Here is a 17857-nt window from a genome sequence, read left to right as displayed (position 1 = left end):
TTATGTCTAAGCTCCTTACATGCAGAACCAGAAACTAGAAGTCTCGTAAGTCTTCTAAATTTTTTCCCAGCAATAATTTTCCAGTATACTAAATATATATTCAGTATATACAGATTTTGTGTGTATTTTAAAATTTTCCCCCAGTGTTCTATATTTTCCCTAAATAATGTTGTGTTTTCAATACTATTTTAAATAACATTCTTAATTTTAATTCTGATGTGTTCATTGCTAGTATAAGTGTTAGTAGCTTAGTCATGTCTGACTCTTTGTGACCCTATGGCCTCTTGCCTACCAGGCTCCTCTGTCTATGGAATTCTTCCAGGCAAGAATGCTGGAGTGGGTTGCCATTCCCTTCTCCAGGGGATCTTCACATCCCAGGGATCAAACCCAGGTCTCTTGCATTGCAGGTAGATTCTTTACCATCTGAGCTACTAGGAAAGCTAGTATATAGAAATACAATTTACTTTTGTGCATTGACATTCTGTCGTGCAAGCCTATAAATTTTTTTAGATTAATAGCTTTTTAATAGGTTTATTACTATTTTCTATGAAGACAATAATGTTATCCTTGAATAAAAACAATTTTACTTCTTCTTTCCCAATTTAAATTCTTCTTACTTCTTTTTCCTGCCTTATTGCACTGGCTATGACTTCCAGTACAATGTTAAAGAGATGTGGAGAGAGGGGTCATGTTTCCCTTGCTTCCCAAACTTAGGGGAAATCATTCAGTCTTTCACCACTGAGTATGATGTTAACTGTAGGTTTTTTGTAAGTGCTCTATCAGGTTTAGGAAATTCCATTTATTCCTAATTTTCTTTGTTCTTTTTATTTTGGCTGTGCTGGCTCTTCTTTGTAGCATGTGGGCTTTCTTTAGTTGCAGTGTGCTGGCTTAGCTGCCCTGTGGCATGTGGGATCTTAGTTCCCCAACAAGGGATCAAACCTACATACCCTGCATTGGAAGGCAGGTTCTTAACCACTGGACCACCAGGGAAGTCCCTTATTCCTAGTGTTCTGAGTGTTTTCATCAGGTGTTGTTGTAATTTTGTCAAATATGTTTTCTGTGTCTATTAAGAGAAATATTTTTTTTTTCTGTGCTCAGTTCAGTCACTCAGTCGTGTCTGACTCTTTGTGACCCCATGAATCACAGCACGCCAGGCCTCCCTGTCCATTATCAACTCCAAGAGTTCACTCAAACTCATTTCCTTCGAGTCAGTGATGCCATCCAGCCATCTCATCCTCTGTCGTCCCCTTCTCCTCCAGCCCCCAATCCCTCCCAGCATCAGAGTCTTTTCCAATGAGTCAACTCTTTGCATGAGGTGGCCAAGGTACTGGAGTTTCAGCTTTAGCATCATTCTTTCTCAAAGAACACCCAGGACTGATCTCCTTCAGAATGGACTGGTTGGATCTCTTTGCAGACCAAGGGACTCTCAAGAGTCTTCTCCAACACCACAGTTCAAAAGCATCAATTCTTCAGCGTTCAACTTTCTTCACAGTCCAACTCTCACATCCATACATGACCACTGGAAAAACCATAGCCTTGAGTAGATGGACCTTTGTTGGCAAAGTAATGTCTCTGCTTTTCAATATGCTATCTAGGTTGGTCATAACTTTCCTTCCAAGGAATAAGCGTCTTTTAATTTCATGGCTCAAATCACCATCTGCAGTAATTTTGGAGCCCAAAAAAATAAAGTCTGACACTGTTTCCACTGTTTCCCCATCTATTTGCCATGAAGTGATGGGATGAGATGCCGTGATCTTCGTTTTCTGAATGTTGAGCTTTAAGCCAACTTTTTCACTCTCCTCTTTCACTTTCATCAAGAGGCTTTTGAGTTCCTCTTCACTTTCTGCCATAAGGGTGGTGTCATCTGCATATCTGAGGTGATTGATATTTCTCCCAGCAATCTTGATTCCAGCTTGTGCTTCTTCCAGCCCAGCGTTTTCTGTGCTAGTCTGTTACTAATATGTGAATTACACTGAAAGATTTTAAATAAACCAACTCGCTGCTTTATCCTAAGCTGGAAATGACCACATGTCAATAGGAGAATGGTTAAACACATGGTGGTTTGCACATACCCTTCCCCCTTGTTTTCCCTACCATATCAGTGATAAAAAGATAAGAAGGCTAAGAACAAATATAGACAAATTATGTGGGAAAACCACAAGAAGGGAACCACAAATTACTGATGAGTATATGAAGAAATTCTCAATCTCCCTGGTAATCAGAGAACTGCACATTAAAATAAGAAAACACTAGACTTCCCTGGTGGTCCAGTGGTTAAACATTGGATTTTCCTGCTGATCCACTTCCCAAGGCAGGCACACAGGTTCAGTCTCTGGTCAGGGAACTAAGATCCCACAAGCCACAGGGCAACTAAGCCCTCCCACTGCAACTAGAGAATCTCACCCACCACAGCTACTGAGTTTGCACATGCGCTCTAGAGCCCGTGCTCCATACCTAGAGAAGACCGCTCACCAAGACAAGAGAAGCCCATGAGTGCTGCAATGGAGTACCCTCTCAGCCAAATTAAAAAATAAAGAAAAGAAAAAGAAAGAAAACACCATGTTTTACCCAGTGAGCTCAATAGCCACAAGCTTCTGGTTGCCTCCGTCTCAGTGGGACACAAGAGTTCTTGCTGTGATAAAACACCCAATTGTTGACATAAATTAAACAGCTACTACCTAGTGCCTGGCTGGGAAGAGTAACTGGTGTTGTAGTGTTTGAGGACAATCTTGAAATTCTGAATGACAAGAAGTACCCCATAACGTATCTGGGAGAAACTCTTATATAAATCCAAGTATAAGAAGAAACATGCAAGTCTTTATCACTATATTGTTTATGATAACAAAGAGGAGAAAGCAACCCAGTTGTCCCTCTGGATAAATAATTGTGGAATTTGCCTATGATAGAGTGTTCTAAAGGAGGAGAAAGGAATAGATTTGATTTTAACACAGCAACATGGATAAGTCTAAACAACATATTGAGTGGAAAAAGTAAACAACAAAAGGAGATCTACAGCACAGAACCAATCACATAAATAAAAAGAAACTGCATTATAGATCTTTAAGAACAGACTTATCTGAATAAACACATGGAAGGTGGATTGAATGGATGGACATAAAATATTCTAGAACAGGCTCCTACCAAATAAGGGAAATGAAGTGGGCTTGTGGGATAAAAGGGGAAAACAGAGATAAAATAAATGAAAGAGAGTTTGCACCAAACAGGGGGTGATAATATGCCTTAAGCTGAAGGGTGTAATCAACAAAGTCTGAGTACATGGGTCTCAAGGACAAAAAAAAAGCTATTTTAAATGAAATTTCAGCTCCTGAGACAGACTAGTAGGGGACAGATTTGGGATCCCAGGTGCTCTATGGAGCTCTTCCACAGATGAGAAAGAAAAAAGCCATGTCCTTGATGACCTAAAGCTACAAACTGTCAAACTCTATCATCTAGGTGATTTGTTGCACTGTTCTGTCCCCAGTGCATGGCTTAGTCCTGTCTCTTCAGAGGTGCTATTTTGCTGATGTTGATGATTATATCCCAACATTATGGAACAGCACATTCCAAAAGAGCTTAAAAATCCAACACCATTGCAAACTCCTCTCATTTTGATTTCCTTGAGCACGTAAAGGAAGCCTCTCCACACCTAAAACAGGAAAGATCCACCTTGAGTTTCTTCATCCCCTAAAGAACTGAGGGACCTGTGGGTCTTCTGTTGTACCTGCTGGGCCTATTGCAATGACTTTCTCTACCTGTATCAAATCCCCTTAAAGACAGAGAGAGCAAGGAAAACATGTGTACGTGTGTGCTAAATAAAACATTGTGCACATGAGTTTGACTCTTTTTGACCTCATTGAGTGTAGCCCTCCAGGCTCCTCTGTCCAGGGAATTCTGTAGGCAAGAATATTGGAGTGGGTTGCCAGGCCCTCCTCCAGTGTATCTTCCTGACCCAGGATTGAACCCGCATCTCTTATGTCTCCTGGATTGGCAGATGGGTTCTTTACCACTAGGGCCACCTGGGAAGCCCAAAGAAAATATGAAGTGAAGTGAAAGTCGCTCAGTCGTGTCTGACTCTTTGCGAGCCCATGGACTGCATAGTCCATGGAATTCTCCGGGCTAGAGTATTGGAGTGGGTAGCCTTTCTCTTCTACAGGGAATCTTCCCAACCCAGGGATTGAACCCAGGTCTCCTGTATTGCAGGCGGATTCTTTACCAGCTGAGCCACAAGGGAAGCCCAAAAATACTGGAGTGGGTAGTCTATCCCTTCTCCAGTGGTTCTTCCCAATTGAGGAATAGAACCGGGGTCCCTTGCATCACAGGCGGATTCTTTACTAACTGAGCTATGAGGGAAGCCCCAAGGAAAACATACTAGTTTTCAAATTAATTTTACATAGAGAGATGCTGTGCTCTAGCTTGGGTGGGTGAACAGCTGTCATCAACTTTTCTGTGTCTCATCAATAGGGAAGCAACCGGAAGCCTATGTCTATCAAGATCTTTAGGAAAAACATGGTAAAGGAAGATAATTCACCTTATCCATCAATTTATCTATCTCGGTAACACGGGTATGGAAGTGTCATAAAGCAGATAATTCTGTGTCATTGCTTTTGCTACAAATGGTATATTTTGTGGGGAAAAAAAGAAAATATTATTTATTTAGACACTTCATTTTCATAGTAAATTTTTGTTACTCACTTTAAGTATTCAATGACTTGGCAAATACCATTATATACTCAAGTAATAACTTATGTTGAGCAAACAGCTCATCTGTAAATGGCACATCTAGACCAAGTATTTAATATGAATTCTGCTGGTTCTGATGGTAAAAAAAAATCTGCTTGCAATGCAGGAGACCTGGATTTGATCCTTGGGTCAGAAAGATCCCCTGGAGAAGAGAATGGCTACCCACTCCAGTATTCTTGTCTGGAGAATTCCAGGGACAGAGGAGCCTGGCAGGCTACAGCCTATGGGGTTGCAAAGAGTTGGACATGACTGAGGGACTAACACTTTTACTTTCACTATGTTTATAAGGCAATTCATTAATTTCAAAAAAGAATGATGGCATTGTGAACTGCATGGCATTTCCATTGCAATGCATACCCATTCCACCTGTGGTCCTGGATCTGTATTGGTATAAACATGGGGTTTTTTTTTGTAATCTCTTCCACACATTCACCACAAAATGGATGTACTTATCCTCCACCCTAATGAGAAAGTGACGAGCCTTGCACAGGACATTGTTAGCTGCCCCCTCCACCCACAATATCTATCACTCACCATCCCATTGTGTTAGTAGGCATAGGGTCTAAGGTTGACCTACCACTCTTATTCCTGGGGTGTGTGTGTGTGTGTGTGTGTGTGTGTGCGCGTGCGCACATGTGCACACTAAGTCACATCAGTCATGTCCAACTCTTTGCAATCCAATGAACCATAGCCTGTCAGGCTCCTCTGTCCGTGGGATTCTCCAGGCAAGAATATTGGAGTGGGTTGCTGTGCCCTCTGGGGGATTTTCCCAACCCAGGGATCCAATCTGGGTCTGTTATATCTCCTGTGTTGGCAAGCCGCCTAGAGTCACCTGGGAAGCCCCTCATTCCTGATATCAGCCCCAAATGTCCTAAATCTATCCCTCCTCTTCACCACAGTAACTGATTCAGTTAAAATACAACTCAGGACTTTGGATGATTTGGAAAAGAACAGCTCTTTTGCTCTGGATGGAGTGGTGTATGGATATGAAGCCTATAACTGCTGCTGCCAGCCTGAACTCAAGCAAGCCAGTCTGGGAATGCAGTTGATCCACAGCAGAGCAGAAGAAATGCTGGAGAAATGCAGCCAGCACCCTGGTCAGCCTGAGCCTGAAAATAGAATTTTCTACCTCTAGACATTTCAGTCATGCAAGTCACTATTTGTTAAAGCCAGGCTTTTTTTTTTTTTTTCCACATTACTTGGAAACCAAATGTATCTTTGCCACACTAGTCCCAAAGTGCTCAAAATAAGTAGGAAGTGGGGTGGAGGCAATTTATGTCTTGGAAGCCATCTTCCCCATTTGTTTATCCAGAATGCCACTCTACCTCCAGGAACTGTCTTTGCACATTTGCAGTAGACAAGGCAATGGCACCCCACTCCAGTACTCTTGCCTGGAAAATCCCATGGACGGAGAGGCCTGGTAGGCTGCAGTCCATGGGGTCGCTAAGAGTCGGACACGACTGAGCGACTTCACTTTCACTTTTCACTTTCATGCACTGGAGAAGGAAATGGCAACCCACTCCAATGTTATTGCCTAGAGAATCCCAGGCACGGGGGAGCCTGGTGGGCTGCCATCTATGGGGTTGCACGGAGTCAGACACGACTGAAGCGACTTAGCAGCAGCAGCAGCTAATAAAGAATGTTTTTTTTTTTTAATTTCTAAACCCTTTCTTCTATTTCCAAGATCTCTTCCACACATAAGATTCGACTAAATCTAGCCATAACTTGACTGTGGGGACTCTGGAACATTCACCAAGAGCCCTGGGACTCTTAGCTTTCTCTGACTGACAATGCTGAGGGCAGGCTGGGAGCTGTGCCTCCTCAGGCATGGGCCCACAGGTCCCCAAGGCAGCAGAAAGAGTCAACAGCACAGCCTTCTCTGAGGCAATAATGGAAATGGAGCCCAGTGGATAGGCTTCTTGTCTGTAAAGGCATCCATCACAGTGATCAGTAAGTCGCTGCCCCTGACATTCTGTTGCCATCACATCCCCTGTCTATTCAGAGCTTCCAGACTATCCATCTGCTTCCTAAAGATAGAGTCCCATCCTGATCACCTTTTCTCCACCATGACTTTTCATTCCCACTGCTCCATGGGCCTCCTGTCCCAGCACCAACGTCCTCCTCAATCAGCCTTCCACCCTTAGCACACCTGGGGCCTTCTCATCCTTCTGCCTGTTCTTGCTCCTCTGCCCTCTGCTGGATCTTCTTTCCCCATCCCTCTGCTTTTCTAAATTCTGCCTGTACTTCAAGGCCTTACTCCTGAGTAGCAAAAGAAAAGGGCATGAGTTTGACATCAGACTGACTTGGGTTTAAATTCAATAGGGTAATTATGAATGATGGAAAGAGGCTGAATGTGTCTGAATGAGAGCACAAGATATTCAGGATCTATTTCTGCATATTCATCTGTCTCAGTTTCCCCTCCTGCCTACATATATCCCAGGAGTCATATTCCCAGGACCAACCTTCTATAGAGACATGTTATGTGTAATCATGAGACTATGGCCCCAAATTTCATTCAGCAAACTGGAGAGGACTTCCGTCACCTGAGAAAGACACAGTTGTAACTGAAACCATCTGAGATGCTTCCTCTCAGGGTCTTCAGTTCAGTTCAGTTCAGTCGCTCAGTCGTGTCTGACTCTTTGAGACCCCATGAATTGCAGCGCGCCAGGCCTCCCTGTTCATCACCAACTCCTGGAGTTCATTCAAACTCACATCCATCAAGTCGGTGATGCCATCCAGCCATCTCATCCTCTGTCATCCCCTTTTCCTCCTGCCCCCAATCCCTCCCAGCATCAGAGTCTTTTCCAATGAGTCAACTCTTCACATGATGTGGCCAAAGTACTAGAGTTTCAGCTTTAGCATCATTCCTTCCAAAGAACACCCAGGGCTGATCTCCTTTAAAATGGACTGGTTGGATCTCCTTGCAGTCCAAGGGACTCTCAAGAGTCTTCTCCAACACTACAGTTCAAAATCATCAATTCTTCGGCGCTCAGCTTTATTCAAGTCCAATTCTCACATCCATACATGACCACTGGAAAAACCATAGCCTTGACTAGACAGACTTTTGTTAGCAAAGTAATGTCTCTGCTTTTCAATATGCTATCTAGGTTGGTCATAACTTTCCTTCCAAGGAGTAAGCATCTTTTAATTTCATGGCTGCAGTCACCATCTGCAGTGATTTTGGAGTCCCAAAAAATAAAGTCTGACACTGTTTCCACTGTTTCCCCATCTATTTCCCATGAAGTGATGGGGCCAGATGCCATGATCTTCGTTTTCTGAATGTTGAGCTTTAAGCCAACTTTTTCACTCTCCTCTTTCATTTTAGGGTCTTACCTCTCTCCAAAAGGGAGGAAAGGTATTCTCAAAAGAAGCCACCCCAAAAATAGCTGGAAAGAAATTTCTAACATGGAGAGTAGAACTGCCCTTCTCAGGTCACCACCCACGCCTTTTCTAGGTGAGGCCCTTTCCAGGCACAAGGTGCCCTGACCTTTACATGTAGGGACATGAGAGAAGTGGGAAAGGAGAGATAAAAGTTGACTAGTTCTTTAGGACTTACAGCTCTAGATCAGATAAGGCCATTAGCATCTTCTGCTTTTAACTTTTTTCTTGGCCACCTAAGTCCCTAAACTTGTCCTTTAGAAAACCTCAGGACCATAGGAATGACCTTTGGCCTTTTGACATAAAACTTTTCCAAAAAGTAATACATCATGTTAATTTAATCTATAAAAACAAAATGAAAAACAAAAACCACCCAGCCAGTGTTTTTGCTACCCAAGGCCACAAGAGACAAGTCCCCTCTAAGTTTACGGGCCTATGATTCTCTAGGAACTACCAAGGTTTTGTCTTTAATGAATTTTCCCAAACACTTCCTCTTGGTGGCTGGAAGGCTCTTCTTCTAGTGGAATGGATGTTTCTCAGGGAGACTCCTGAATCCATTCCTCTGCTACCCTGCTTTCTGGTCTGTGCAGCCTGGTTCTCTCTCCCTAGCACTATCAGATCACTATGGAACAAATTCTCTGTTCTGTGTTCACTCTAAAATATGTGCCATGATTAATAATTTTGCTTGTCTTCTTAGAAATCTGATGAGCTTTGGAGGAAATCACTTGGTTAGCTTGAGTTTACTTATAAAAGATGTCCCACCCCTCAACCCAAAACTTGTGCTGAGATCTCTTTTTCACACTGTAAAGTTCTGTTCTGCAAACAGAGACACTCCAATGTCTTTGAAACCATGAGTGCTTCCCTTAGAATTATAATGATGAAGGTGGCATCTCTCCCTTTGAAACTATTGGTAAAGGGCTTATTCAGCATTCCATGCCTTTCTTCTCTCCTCTTTCCTTCCTCAGGTCACCTGCTCAAATTCAGATGGAATGAAAGCTAATGGGAAACAATAACGTCTTTTCCAAAGGTTTCTCTACCTTTCTCTGGCTGACTTGACATTTTGTTGGCAGCCTTCAGGGCACTTCACACTTCTCTGGAAAACACTGAGAGCAATTTATAGGCTCTCAGCCCATATAATAAATAGGTTTTCAAAACAATCTCTCTTAAAATTTCCAACATTATTTAGACTGGGTGAGATTCGGTTTTTTCCTCTATTGGTTTCCCCTGGGAGATATTACCAAATAATTACAAAGACCATAGGGGCTGAGGTAACAGTTCAGTGACCATAAATCACTGATACTCTGTGACAGGCTTGTCACTGAACGAAAACTATGTTCCAGAAATGACAATACACTGGCATCATATTACTTCTCTCAATCTGGCTTTAAGTCTGGAAGTTCAAAAGTCTTGGTCAGTTCAGGTGTGGTAAATATCTGTACTTTTGCTCCTTACCATCTACCTCCGATGGTACTGGTAACCCCACTCCATCCCTGTATTTCTCTGGGGAACCACCCACTCCCACACTCAGTCCATGTGCTCTTGGTAGGGTCAGCCCATGCTCAGCTTCAGGAGTGAATATGTAAGTTGGGAGTTGGGTCTAAGTCCGTCAGCACAGTGCCTTCCTCTGGCCACAGCAATTGGCTTAGGAATGGTCACATAACCCAACCCAAGCCAATAAGATGCTGCTAGGGCTTGCCAGGTGGCACTGGAGGTTAAGAACCTGCCTGCCAATGCAAGAGACATAAGAGAAGCGGGTTCGGTCCCTGAGTCGGGAAGATCCCCTGGAAGAGGGCATGGCGATCCACTCCAGTATTCTTGCCTGGAGAATTGCCCATAGAGGAACCCGATGGGCTGTAGTTCATGGATGGGGGTGCAAAGAGTCAGACACAGCTGAAATGACTTAGCACACACAAGCACGCAGGTTTTCTAGGAGAGACACAAGTATCTTCGTTTCTGGATTTAAACTGTAAGGAGGAAAGAGTTTGAGACTTGTTGCCACCGTCATGTTACCATATGGAACCTGAGACTGTCAGCCAAGTCAGAGCTGAAATGCAGAGCTGAGATGTGGAGAGAAACTGAGTCTGATATAACACTGTTTGAATCTTTAAATCCATCTATAATTCTGAAATAAATCCATCTATAGATGTCTGAAACCATCTGGGTGGTTCAGTTAAATGAGTTAAATGAGTCAAAATTTCCTTTTTTCTGATTAAGCAGGTTTTGACTGGGTATTATTTTACTTCAAACTAAACATAAAATCCTGAGTGCCCCGCCATGTTCACTGATTTTAAGTTTGAAAAATACATTCAGTGATGATAAAAGTGTAAACTGAGTGACAAAGTGCTTGCATTTCTGTATTGCCTGTGCTCTCACTGGCCAGACTCTTGACAAGGCCAAAGAGAGAAGAGCAAAACCTAAGGGAAGGCTTCCCTCTCAAGACAGGCTAGGACCTGGGACTCTGTTGCAGTGCTTGCACCTGGACAAATGTCTCCTTGGGCAACAAAATACAAAGAAACTACAGGGGACTAAAAATAACTGCATACATGTGCAGTTGGAGTGAATTCTGACAAGATACAAAAATCCCCCCCCCAAAACCCAGCTACCACTTATGAAGAGCCAGGAGCAAAAATAGGGTACTGTGCATGGCTATTGCCCTCAACACCACCAAAGGGGTGGGCAAACCAGCTAAGCCATCCTCCAACCTGACCCCCTGGAGACACCCCTACCCTAACCCTACATAAGGAACCAACTAACATCCTACTAAGGGAGCAACCAAAGGAATATGTTATTTGTTCTCACTCCTTCCTGTAGCTGCGGGAGTCCCAATAAAGCCCTGCCTGAATATCTTGTCTGGCATCTTATCAATTTCTGGAGACTGGGGAGGACCAAGAGTCCTGATAGGTATCACTCACACCTGGAGCAGGGAGCAATCAGATACAGGACCTCAGAGTACCTCCCACCTCAAAGGGGTGTGGGAATGCGGGGTGAAAGAGGGAGCATGAATTTATGGAAGAAACTCATTCAGAGCTACAGGTCCATGGCAGGAAGAAGCTGGCTTCCTCCTGACAAAGGTCAGGTAAGTATTCCTGGCAATTCAAAATACCTTGCAGAGCTGGAAGGCCTTGCACTCCAAGAGAAGGGAGTCCTCACAAGACCTATAAATGAAGGAAGAACCTGTACATAAGCCGGAACAGCTTTAGAAAACTGTAAACTGAGCAAAGTTTGGCTCTCACTCACTGAAGCCTGTGTCCCCCTCTCAGCACCTTCCTCCCAGAGGTCCAAGATTCCAGTGTGGATTCAATCACAAGAGATGGGTTAGGACTCTGGCACAAAGGAGCTGGGGATTTATGTGAATGAAGGAACAACAGGAATAGAAAACCAAAGGAAAACAGAGATGATGAGACAGAGGCCAGCCTTCAGTTCAGCTCCAGAGGTGAAACATCTAAAGCGTTGCTAGACTCCCGTCTCTAAACAAGGAACAGAATTCCACCACTAGAGTTGCATTCTTTTAACCTCTGACTTTAATCTCATTAAAATCCACATCTCCTTGGAGAGAAAATAACTCAGACTTTAAACTGTTGTCAATCATTTGCTTTTCTTTGTGAAAGCTTTGTTACTAGAGAAGGAAGTGTGGTAACTAGGAACATAAATACATGAAGAGGATGAGGAAATGGAACATTGTTGAGAGGAAAATGGCATTTAGGCAAGGCACAATAAAGTGGGCAGAGCACAGACTTCTGAGTCAGAGGATCTGGATTCAAATCTTGATTCTATCACTAACTGTTCAGTTCAGTCCAGTTCAGTCACTCAGTTGTGTCTGACTCTTTGTGGCCCCATGAATCGCAGCACGCCAGGCCTCCCTGTCCATCACCAACTCCTGGAGTTCACTCAAACTCATGTCCATTGAGTCGGTGATGCCATCCAGCTATCTCATCCTCTGTTGTCCCCTTCTCCTCCTGCCCCCAATCCCTCCCAGTATCAGGGTCTTTTCCAATGAGTCAACTCTTTGCATGAGGTGGCCAAAGTACTGGAGTTTCAGCTTTGGCATGAGTCCTTCCAATGAACACCCAGGACTGATCTCCTTTAGAATGGACTGGTTGGATCTCCTTGCAGTCCAAGGGACTCTCAAGAGTCTTCTCCAACACTATAGTTCAAAAGCATCAATTCTTTGGCTCTCAGCTTTCTTCTCAGTCCAACTCTCACATCCATACATGACCACTGGAAAAACCATAGCCTTAACTATGAAAGGTTGTTGTTGAATCACGCGAATACACCGGGATTCTTGGCCCCCGGAGGAGAAGAATTCAATCCGGGGCCAGAGACGAGGCTTGATCGCTCAGAGCTTTTGTGTAATAAAGTTTTATTAAAGTATAAAGGAGATAGAGAAAGCTTCTGACATAGGCATCAGAAGGGGGCAGAAAGAGTACCCCCCTGCTAGTGTTTAGCTGGATGTTATATAGTCACTAGCAGTCTGTTAATGAAAGAAAGGAATGTCTTAAAATTCAGAATGGCACCAGGCCCCTCACCCATAAGATGCATTTTGGGATAAATGGTTTATCCTGGGCCATAAAATGATTAACTTGAATCTTGAAGAAGGGCAGACCACCATACAAATAGTTTCATTTACATAGATTAGGGGAACAATATCCATACTGGTTTGTCAAGTAGGTTCTGGGCCAAGAGGCGGAACCGACTTGGAGACAGAGTTTTGGGGTAAAGGCATAGTACATTAGCATAGCTTAAGACAAACATTTCCATAAGAAAAAGGCATTGGTTATCTCTAGACTCGAGAATAGCTAACTTCAGGCGAAACCGGGTGTCATTATGGCAACACAATATTTTAAGAGAAACCTCCCTTTAAATTTGTATAGAGAAGGAAAAAATATTGCTAGTTTGTTTCCTCCTGCCGCTTAAGAGAGATAAAAATGTCTGACACTTGCAGGCTATTTCCTCTATTTGGAGACCCCTGGCCTTCCTGCCTGTTACCCTCTCATTCCCCCCTTTTCTTTTAGGAGAATTATGTTGCCTAGGGAAAAGGGGCGTCGTTTTCATTCCATAACTACTTCCGAGCTGACAAGGGGCGTTGTCCCTAAATTGGTGAGGCAACATATTCTCCTAATCCTCATATTGAGGATATCTGATCCAGGGGCCCCAAATAGTAGCTGGAGGTAGCTACAGTAGTAGCAGGAGTTTGAGCAACCATTTGTAACTTAAAAGCTTTCATGCGGCTAGAAACAAATCCAGTTATACAATTACAGATGCAGGGAGCAAACAGCAAGAACAAAACAACCAGAATTATCGTAATTAAGATAGTTGTCCACCATGGGGAATTAGTTAACGTTTTCCAAAGTGAAGCAATTGAGGCTTCAGGAGTGTCCATGGCCCTAATCATCTTGTTCATGTGGTTAGTAAAATGAGTAACATTCGTGCTCATATCAGGTATATATGTACAGCATTGGGTATGAATAATGGCACAAGTTCCTCCTTGTGCAGCTGTCAGAATGTCTAGAGCCAATCTGTTTTGTAAAACCACCTTTCTAATTTGTGCTTGTTCAGCATTAAGAGCTGAAATAGCCTTTTGAGAATCTTGTAATGCCTGTTGAGTAAAATTAGTCAAAGCATCCACTCGTAACATAACATCTGTAGTTCCCAAAGAGGGAACAAACGCTGCAGCCAAATAATCATACCAATAAAATACAGACCTTGCCCACCGAGTTCTAAGGTGGGGTAAATTAGCAGGCTTTTCTGGAAGCTCTGAAAATATAAAGCCATGAGTAAAGGCTAGACCCAGGGTGCATCTCCCTATCCAACCAGGGGGAAGCCATGCCCATAGGTAAGAGCCACATATCCAATAAGTTCCGTTTGGAGCAAGCCAGCGCGACTGAGATATCCAGTCCCAATTCGTGCCTGGCCAGACAAAGGGAGAACCTGAACTGGGATTGGAAAACACGGGAATGATTACATTGCATGTTTCCCGAGACAAATATCCCATTTGTTTCCAATCATTGTAATTAAGTTGTTGGCTAACTTTTGGGGACGGCTCTGTTTGTTCCCAGCATATAGAGGCAGTAGATATTAAACGTCTTTTTTCAGGAGTTAGCCATGTAACCTCATCCCATATTTGATAAACGTCAGGTAAAAAGCCATTAGATCTAGACCTATTTACCTTATATGTAGCAAAATAGTCATTGAACCGAGACAATGTATAATCAAAATTAAAAGTCACATTATGTCCATAGTTAGAGTACAAAGTGTTGCACCAGTCCATTTTAGGGTTGGTAGATGTCATCAGATGACGAAGAGGCATCGCATGTGATTGTTGTCGAAGGTATTCACAGACTTGGAGAAAGTCTTTTCCTTGAAGTGGGGATGTCCACCACGGGAAGCCTTCCACTGACGAAGAGGGGAGCGCTCCGCAGACCCAGCAGTTAGACCGATTGTGGAATGCAGCATAGGAGTGAGCCCAGGACAGGAAGACATTGTCTTGAGGATCCAACGGCAGACTCAGGATATTTGGAGTCAGCAGAAGTAAGCTCACATAGGTTATCAGGCCCATCTAAAAGGTACAAAGTCAGAGCATAGAAAGTAAAGACATAAAATGAAGTCACTTAATTTTGGTCAGGGTGCCACCTCTTAACTCGAGTATGATGTACCCACGAATCAATTCCTGGCACTTTGACAGCTGTGGGAGAGGAAAGAATAACCTGGTAAGGACCTTCCCAGAGAGGCTCGAGGGATGGCCCCCCAGATCCCACTGTTTTTATGAGGACCTCGGTTCCTGGCTCAAATAGAGGCCTGCTTGACTCGGAGGCTGAGTCAGGAGTCTTCTCCCGGAGTTCTGTTAATGTCTGTTGAAAAGCTGAGAGCTGAGTTACATAATTAGTTAATTCCAAGGCTTCAGGGTCTATAACAATGTCTGTGCGTAAGAAAGGCCTTCCATAAATACATTCAAAGGGGGACAGTCCCTCTTTTTTGGGAGTAGTTCGAGCCCTCATTAAAGCTATGGGTAGGACTTTAATCCATTTGTCCTGCGTCTCTTGAGTTAATTTGCGCAGATGCCTTTTGAGTTTCTGGAGACCAAACCAGTTTGTCAGTTTGGGCCTGCTGAGTTTCAGCTATAAGTTTATATAAAGGCCGGGCAAGTTCTCCATAACCCGGAATCCAAATGCGACAGTAACCTGTGATTCCCAAAAATCCTCTCAATTGTCTTAAAGTCATAGGTAGGGGGTGATTTAGTATAGGTTTAATTCTCTCGGGGCCTATGGCCCTAGTCCCTTCTGATATGATTAGGCCCAGATATCTAACTGATTGTTGACAAAGCTGAGCCTTTTCTCTTGATGCCTTGTAACCACAGCCTGCCAGAAAGTTTAAGAAATCTTCTGAGGCTCGCGAACAAGCTTCCTCTGTCTCAGCACAGAGCAAAATATCATCTACATATTGTAACACCACTGCTTCAGAGCTATTAAAGTTTTGTAAATCCCGTGACAAACTTTGTCCGAATAAGTGAGGACTGTCACGAAATCCCTGGGGCAAAACTGTCCAGGTTAACTGAGAAGCTGGCTGCGTAGGGTCTTCAAAGGCAAATAGGAATTGACTTTCTTCCGCCAAAGGCACTGAATAGAAGGCATCCTTTAAATCAATTACTGACAAATATTTGGCCCGTTCAGGAATTTCAGACAATAGAGTATAAGGATTAGGCACCACGGGGTGTAAAGGAACTACAGCCTCATTTATTATTCGTAAATCTTGAACTAGTCTCCATTTACCATTTGATTTCTTTATACCCAAAATAGGAGTGTTGCAAGGACTGTTACAGGGAATTAATAGTCCCTGTTCCTTTAAATTTTCGATGATGGGTTTTAACCCTTCTTTAACTTCAGGTTTCAGTGGATACTGCTTCTTATGTGGAAATACGTGTGGGTCTCTGAGCTTAACAACTACAGGAATAGCATTTTGTGCTCGACCCACAGATTTTCCGTCAGCCCATACTCTAGGATTTACATTTTGTTCAACTAAAGGGAGAGAAAGGGAGGGCTCCATATTCATGAAAACAGAGGCATGGACCTTGCTCAGTATATCTCTTCCCAAAAGGGGTGAGGGAGATTCTGGCACAATCAGAAACTCGTGTGAAAACAGCACAGAATCCCAGTTGCAAGATAAAGAATAACTGAAATAATACCTTTTGGCTCGTCCAGACAGTCCCATTACGGAAGCGGATTGGGAAGAAAGTGGGCCAGGGGCTTCAGTAAGCACAGAATAAGTTGCCCCAGTATCTAAAAGGAAATCGACGGATTGGCCCCCCACAACTATTAATACCCGGGGTTCCTCAGGTGTAATTAGGACGGGAGCTTGTGTGGGGACCCCCGGGCACCTTCAGTCCTGATTGTCTTGAGAGTCCGACCCCGGAGACCTACGCCTCTGGGGACAGTCTCTCTTCCAGTGTGGTCCTTTGCAGACCGGACATGGAGCCGGGGGCGGCTTAGATGCCTGAGGGCAATCCCGCTTGAGGTGCCCCTCCTTCTCACAGCAGTAGCAAGCCCATCTCTTTTCACCTGGGCCCCTCTGGGCATTTTTCTCAGGCTGTTTAAGAACGTTTTTCATAGCCATGGCGAAGGCTTCCGCCTTTTCCTTTGTCTTTTTTTGCCTTTCTTTCTTTTCCTCATATTCCCTACCATAATAGACTGTCTGAGCCAGTTGTAACAGAGTATCTAAAGACTGATTTGGTCCATACGCCTGTTTTAATAGCTTACGGCGGATATCTGGAGCCGACTGAGTGAGAAATCTATCCTTTAAGATCACTTTTCCCTCTTCACTTTCGGGATCAATCTCAGTGAATCTGCGAAGGCCTTCTCTCAGTCTATCTAGGAATTTACCAGGAGCTTCTTTCTCTTCCTGTTCTATATCTGCCAATTTGCCATAGTTTAAAGGCTTAGAACGCGCCTGCCTAAGTCCTTCAAGAATACATCTAACAAAATGACTCTGATCCCATCTTCCTTTAGCTGTGTTGTAGTCCTAGTCTGGTTCTATAGTTGGGACCGCCTGATTCCCAGTGGGGAGGGCCGCTATCTCGTTCTCCCTCTTCCCTACTGATTCATTACCAAGCCACTCATCTCCATAAGCAACCGCTTTTCTCAAAACTCGAGTCTTTGACTCAGGAGTCAGCGTTTGTCCCAAGATATACATCACATCCTTCCAAGTGAGATCATAAAGCAAAGTAACACCTTTAAAAGCTCTGATATATTTTTCTGGGTCCTCTAAATAGTCTCCCAGATCTTCTTTGATTCTTTGTATTTCTTGATAAGAAAAAGGCTTATTAACTCTCATGGACTGATTATTTCTCCCGGTGGGTGTTTCATAAAGAGGCAACAGCTTGTGTGGCTGTTCCTCAGTCTCTCTGGCTGCTCTGCGCATATGATCCCAGGGATAGATTGGAGAAACCTGTTTTTCCTCTTCTCTTTGTCTCCTGTCCTCCATCTCATCGCTTACTTCGATGGTCTGAGTTTCTACTGAAACCAGAGTAGTCTGAGGTCGTACTGAGACAGGAGTTGTTTGGACCTCCATGTGGGCAATTTGAATCCCAGTTTGGAGTCCCAGGTACGGGGGCAAAGGAAGAGGATAGGGAGGAGCTGAAGGTTTCACACCCAAATCTATACCCTTAGGACATAAGTCTGGCATATTTTGCAGAGAGAAAAAGGGCAACACATATGCTACTTCTACCCATTTCCCTTGTTCCTTACAG

The 17857-nt window shown here is 43.7% G+C and overlaps 1 protein-coding gene across 2 annotated transcripts; it reads right to left on the bottom strand.

The window, feature by feature from the left end:
- Positions 1–12377: 12377 nt before the first annotated feature.
- LOC133249595 (endogenous retrovirus group PABLB member 1 Env polyprotein-like) lies at positions 12378–17243 on the bottom strand. 2 transcript variants are annotated; one of them, XM_061420295.1, is made up of 2 exons: positions 17217–17243; positions 12378–14674 (listed from the first exon to the last, which is right to left on the bottom strand). In XM_061420295.1, the coding sequence occupies exons 1-2, from the start codon at positions 17232–17234 to the stop codon at positions 13241–13243; spliced, it is 1452 nt and encodes a 483-aa protein (XP_061276279.1). In that variant the 5' UTR covers positions 17235–17243; the 3' UTR covers positions 12378–13240. The 2 variants fall into 2 exon arrangements, with proteins under 2 accessions (XP_061276279.1, XP_061276289.1); XM_061420305.1 differs by lacking the exon at positions 17217–17243 and adding an exon at positions 16298–17192.
- Between the last annotated feature and the right edge of the window lie 614 nt (positions 17244–17857).

The sequence above is a fragment of the Bos javanicus genome, chromosome 1 (assembly GCF_032452875.1).
Source record: "Bos javanicus breed banteng chromosome 1, ARS-OSU_banteng_1.0, whole genome shotgun sequence".
In the NCBI taxonomy this organism is placed as follows: Eukaryota; Metazoa; Chordata; class Mammalia; order Artiodactyla; family Bovidae; genus Bos; species Bos javanicus.
Note: the sequence above shows the minus strand (reverse complement) of the source record. Positions and strands in the feature narration are given on the sequence as shown.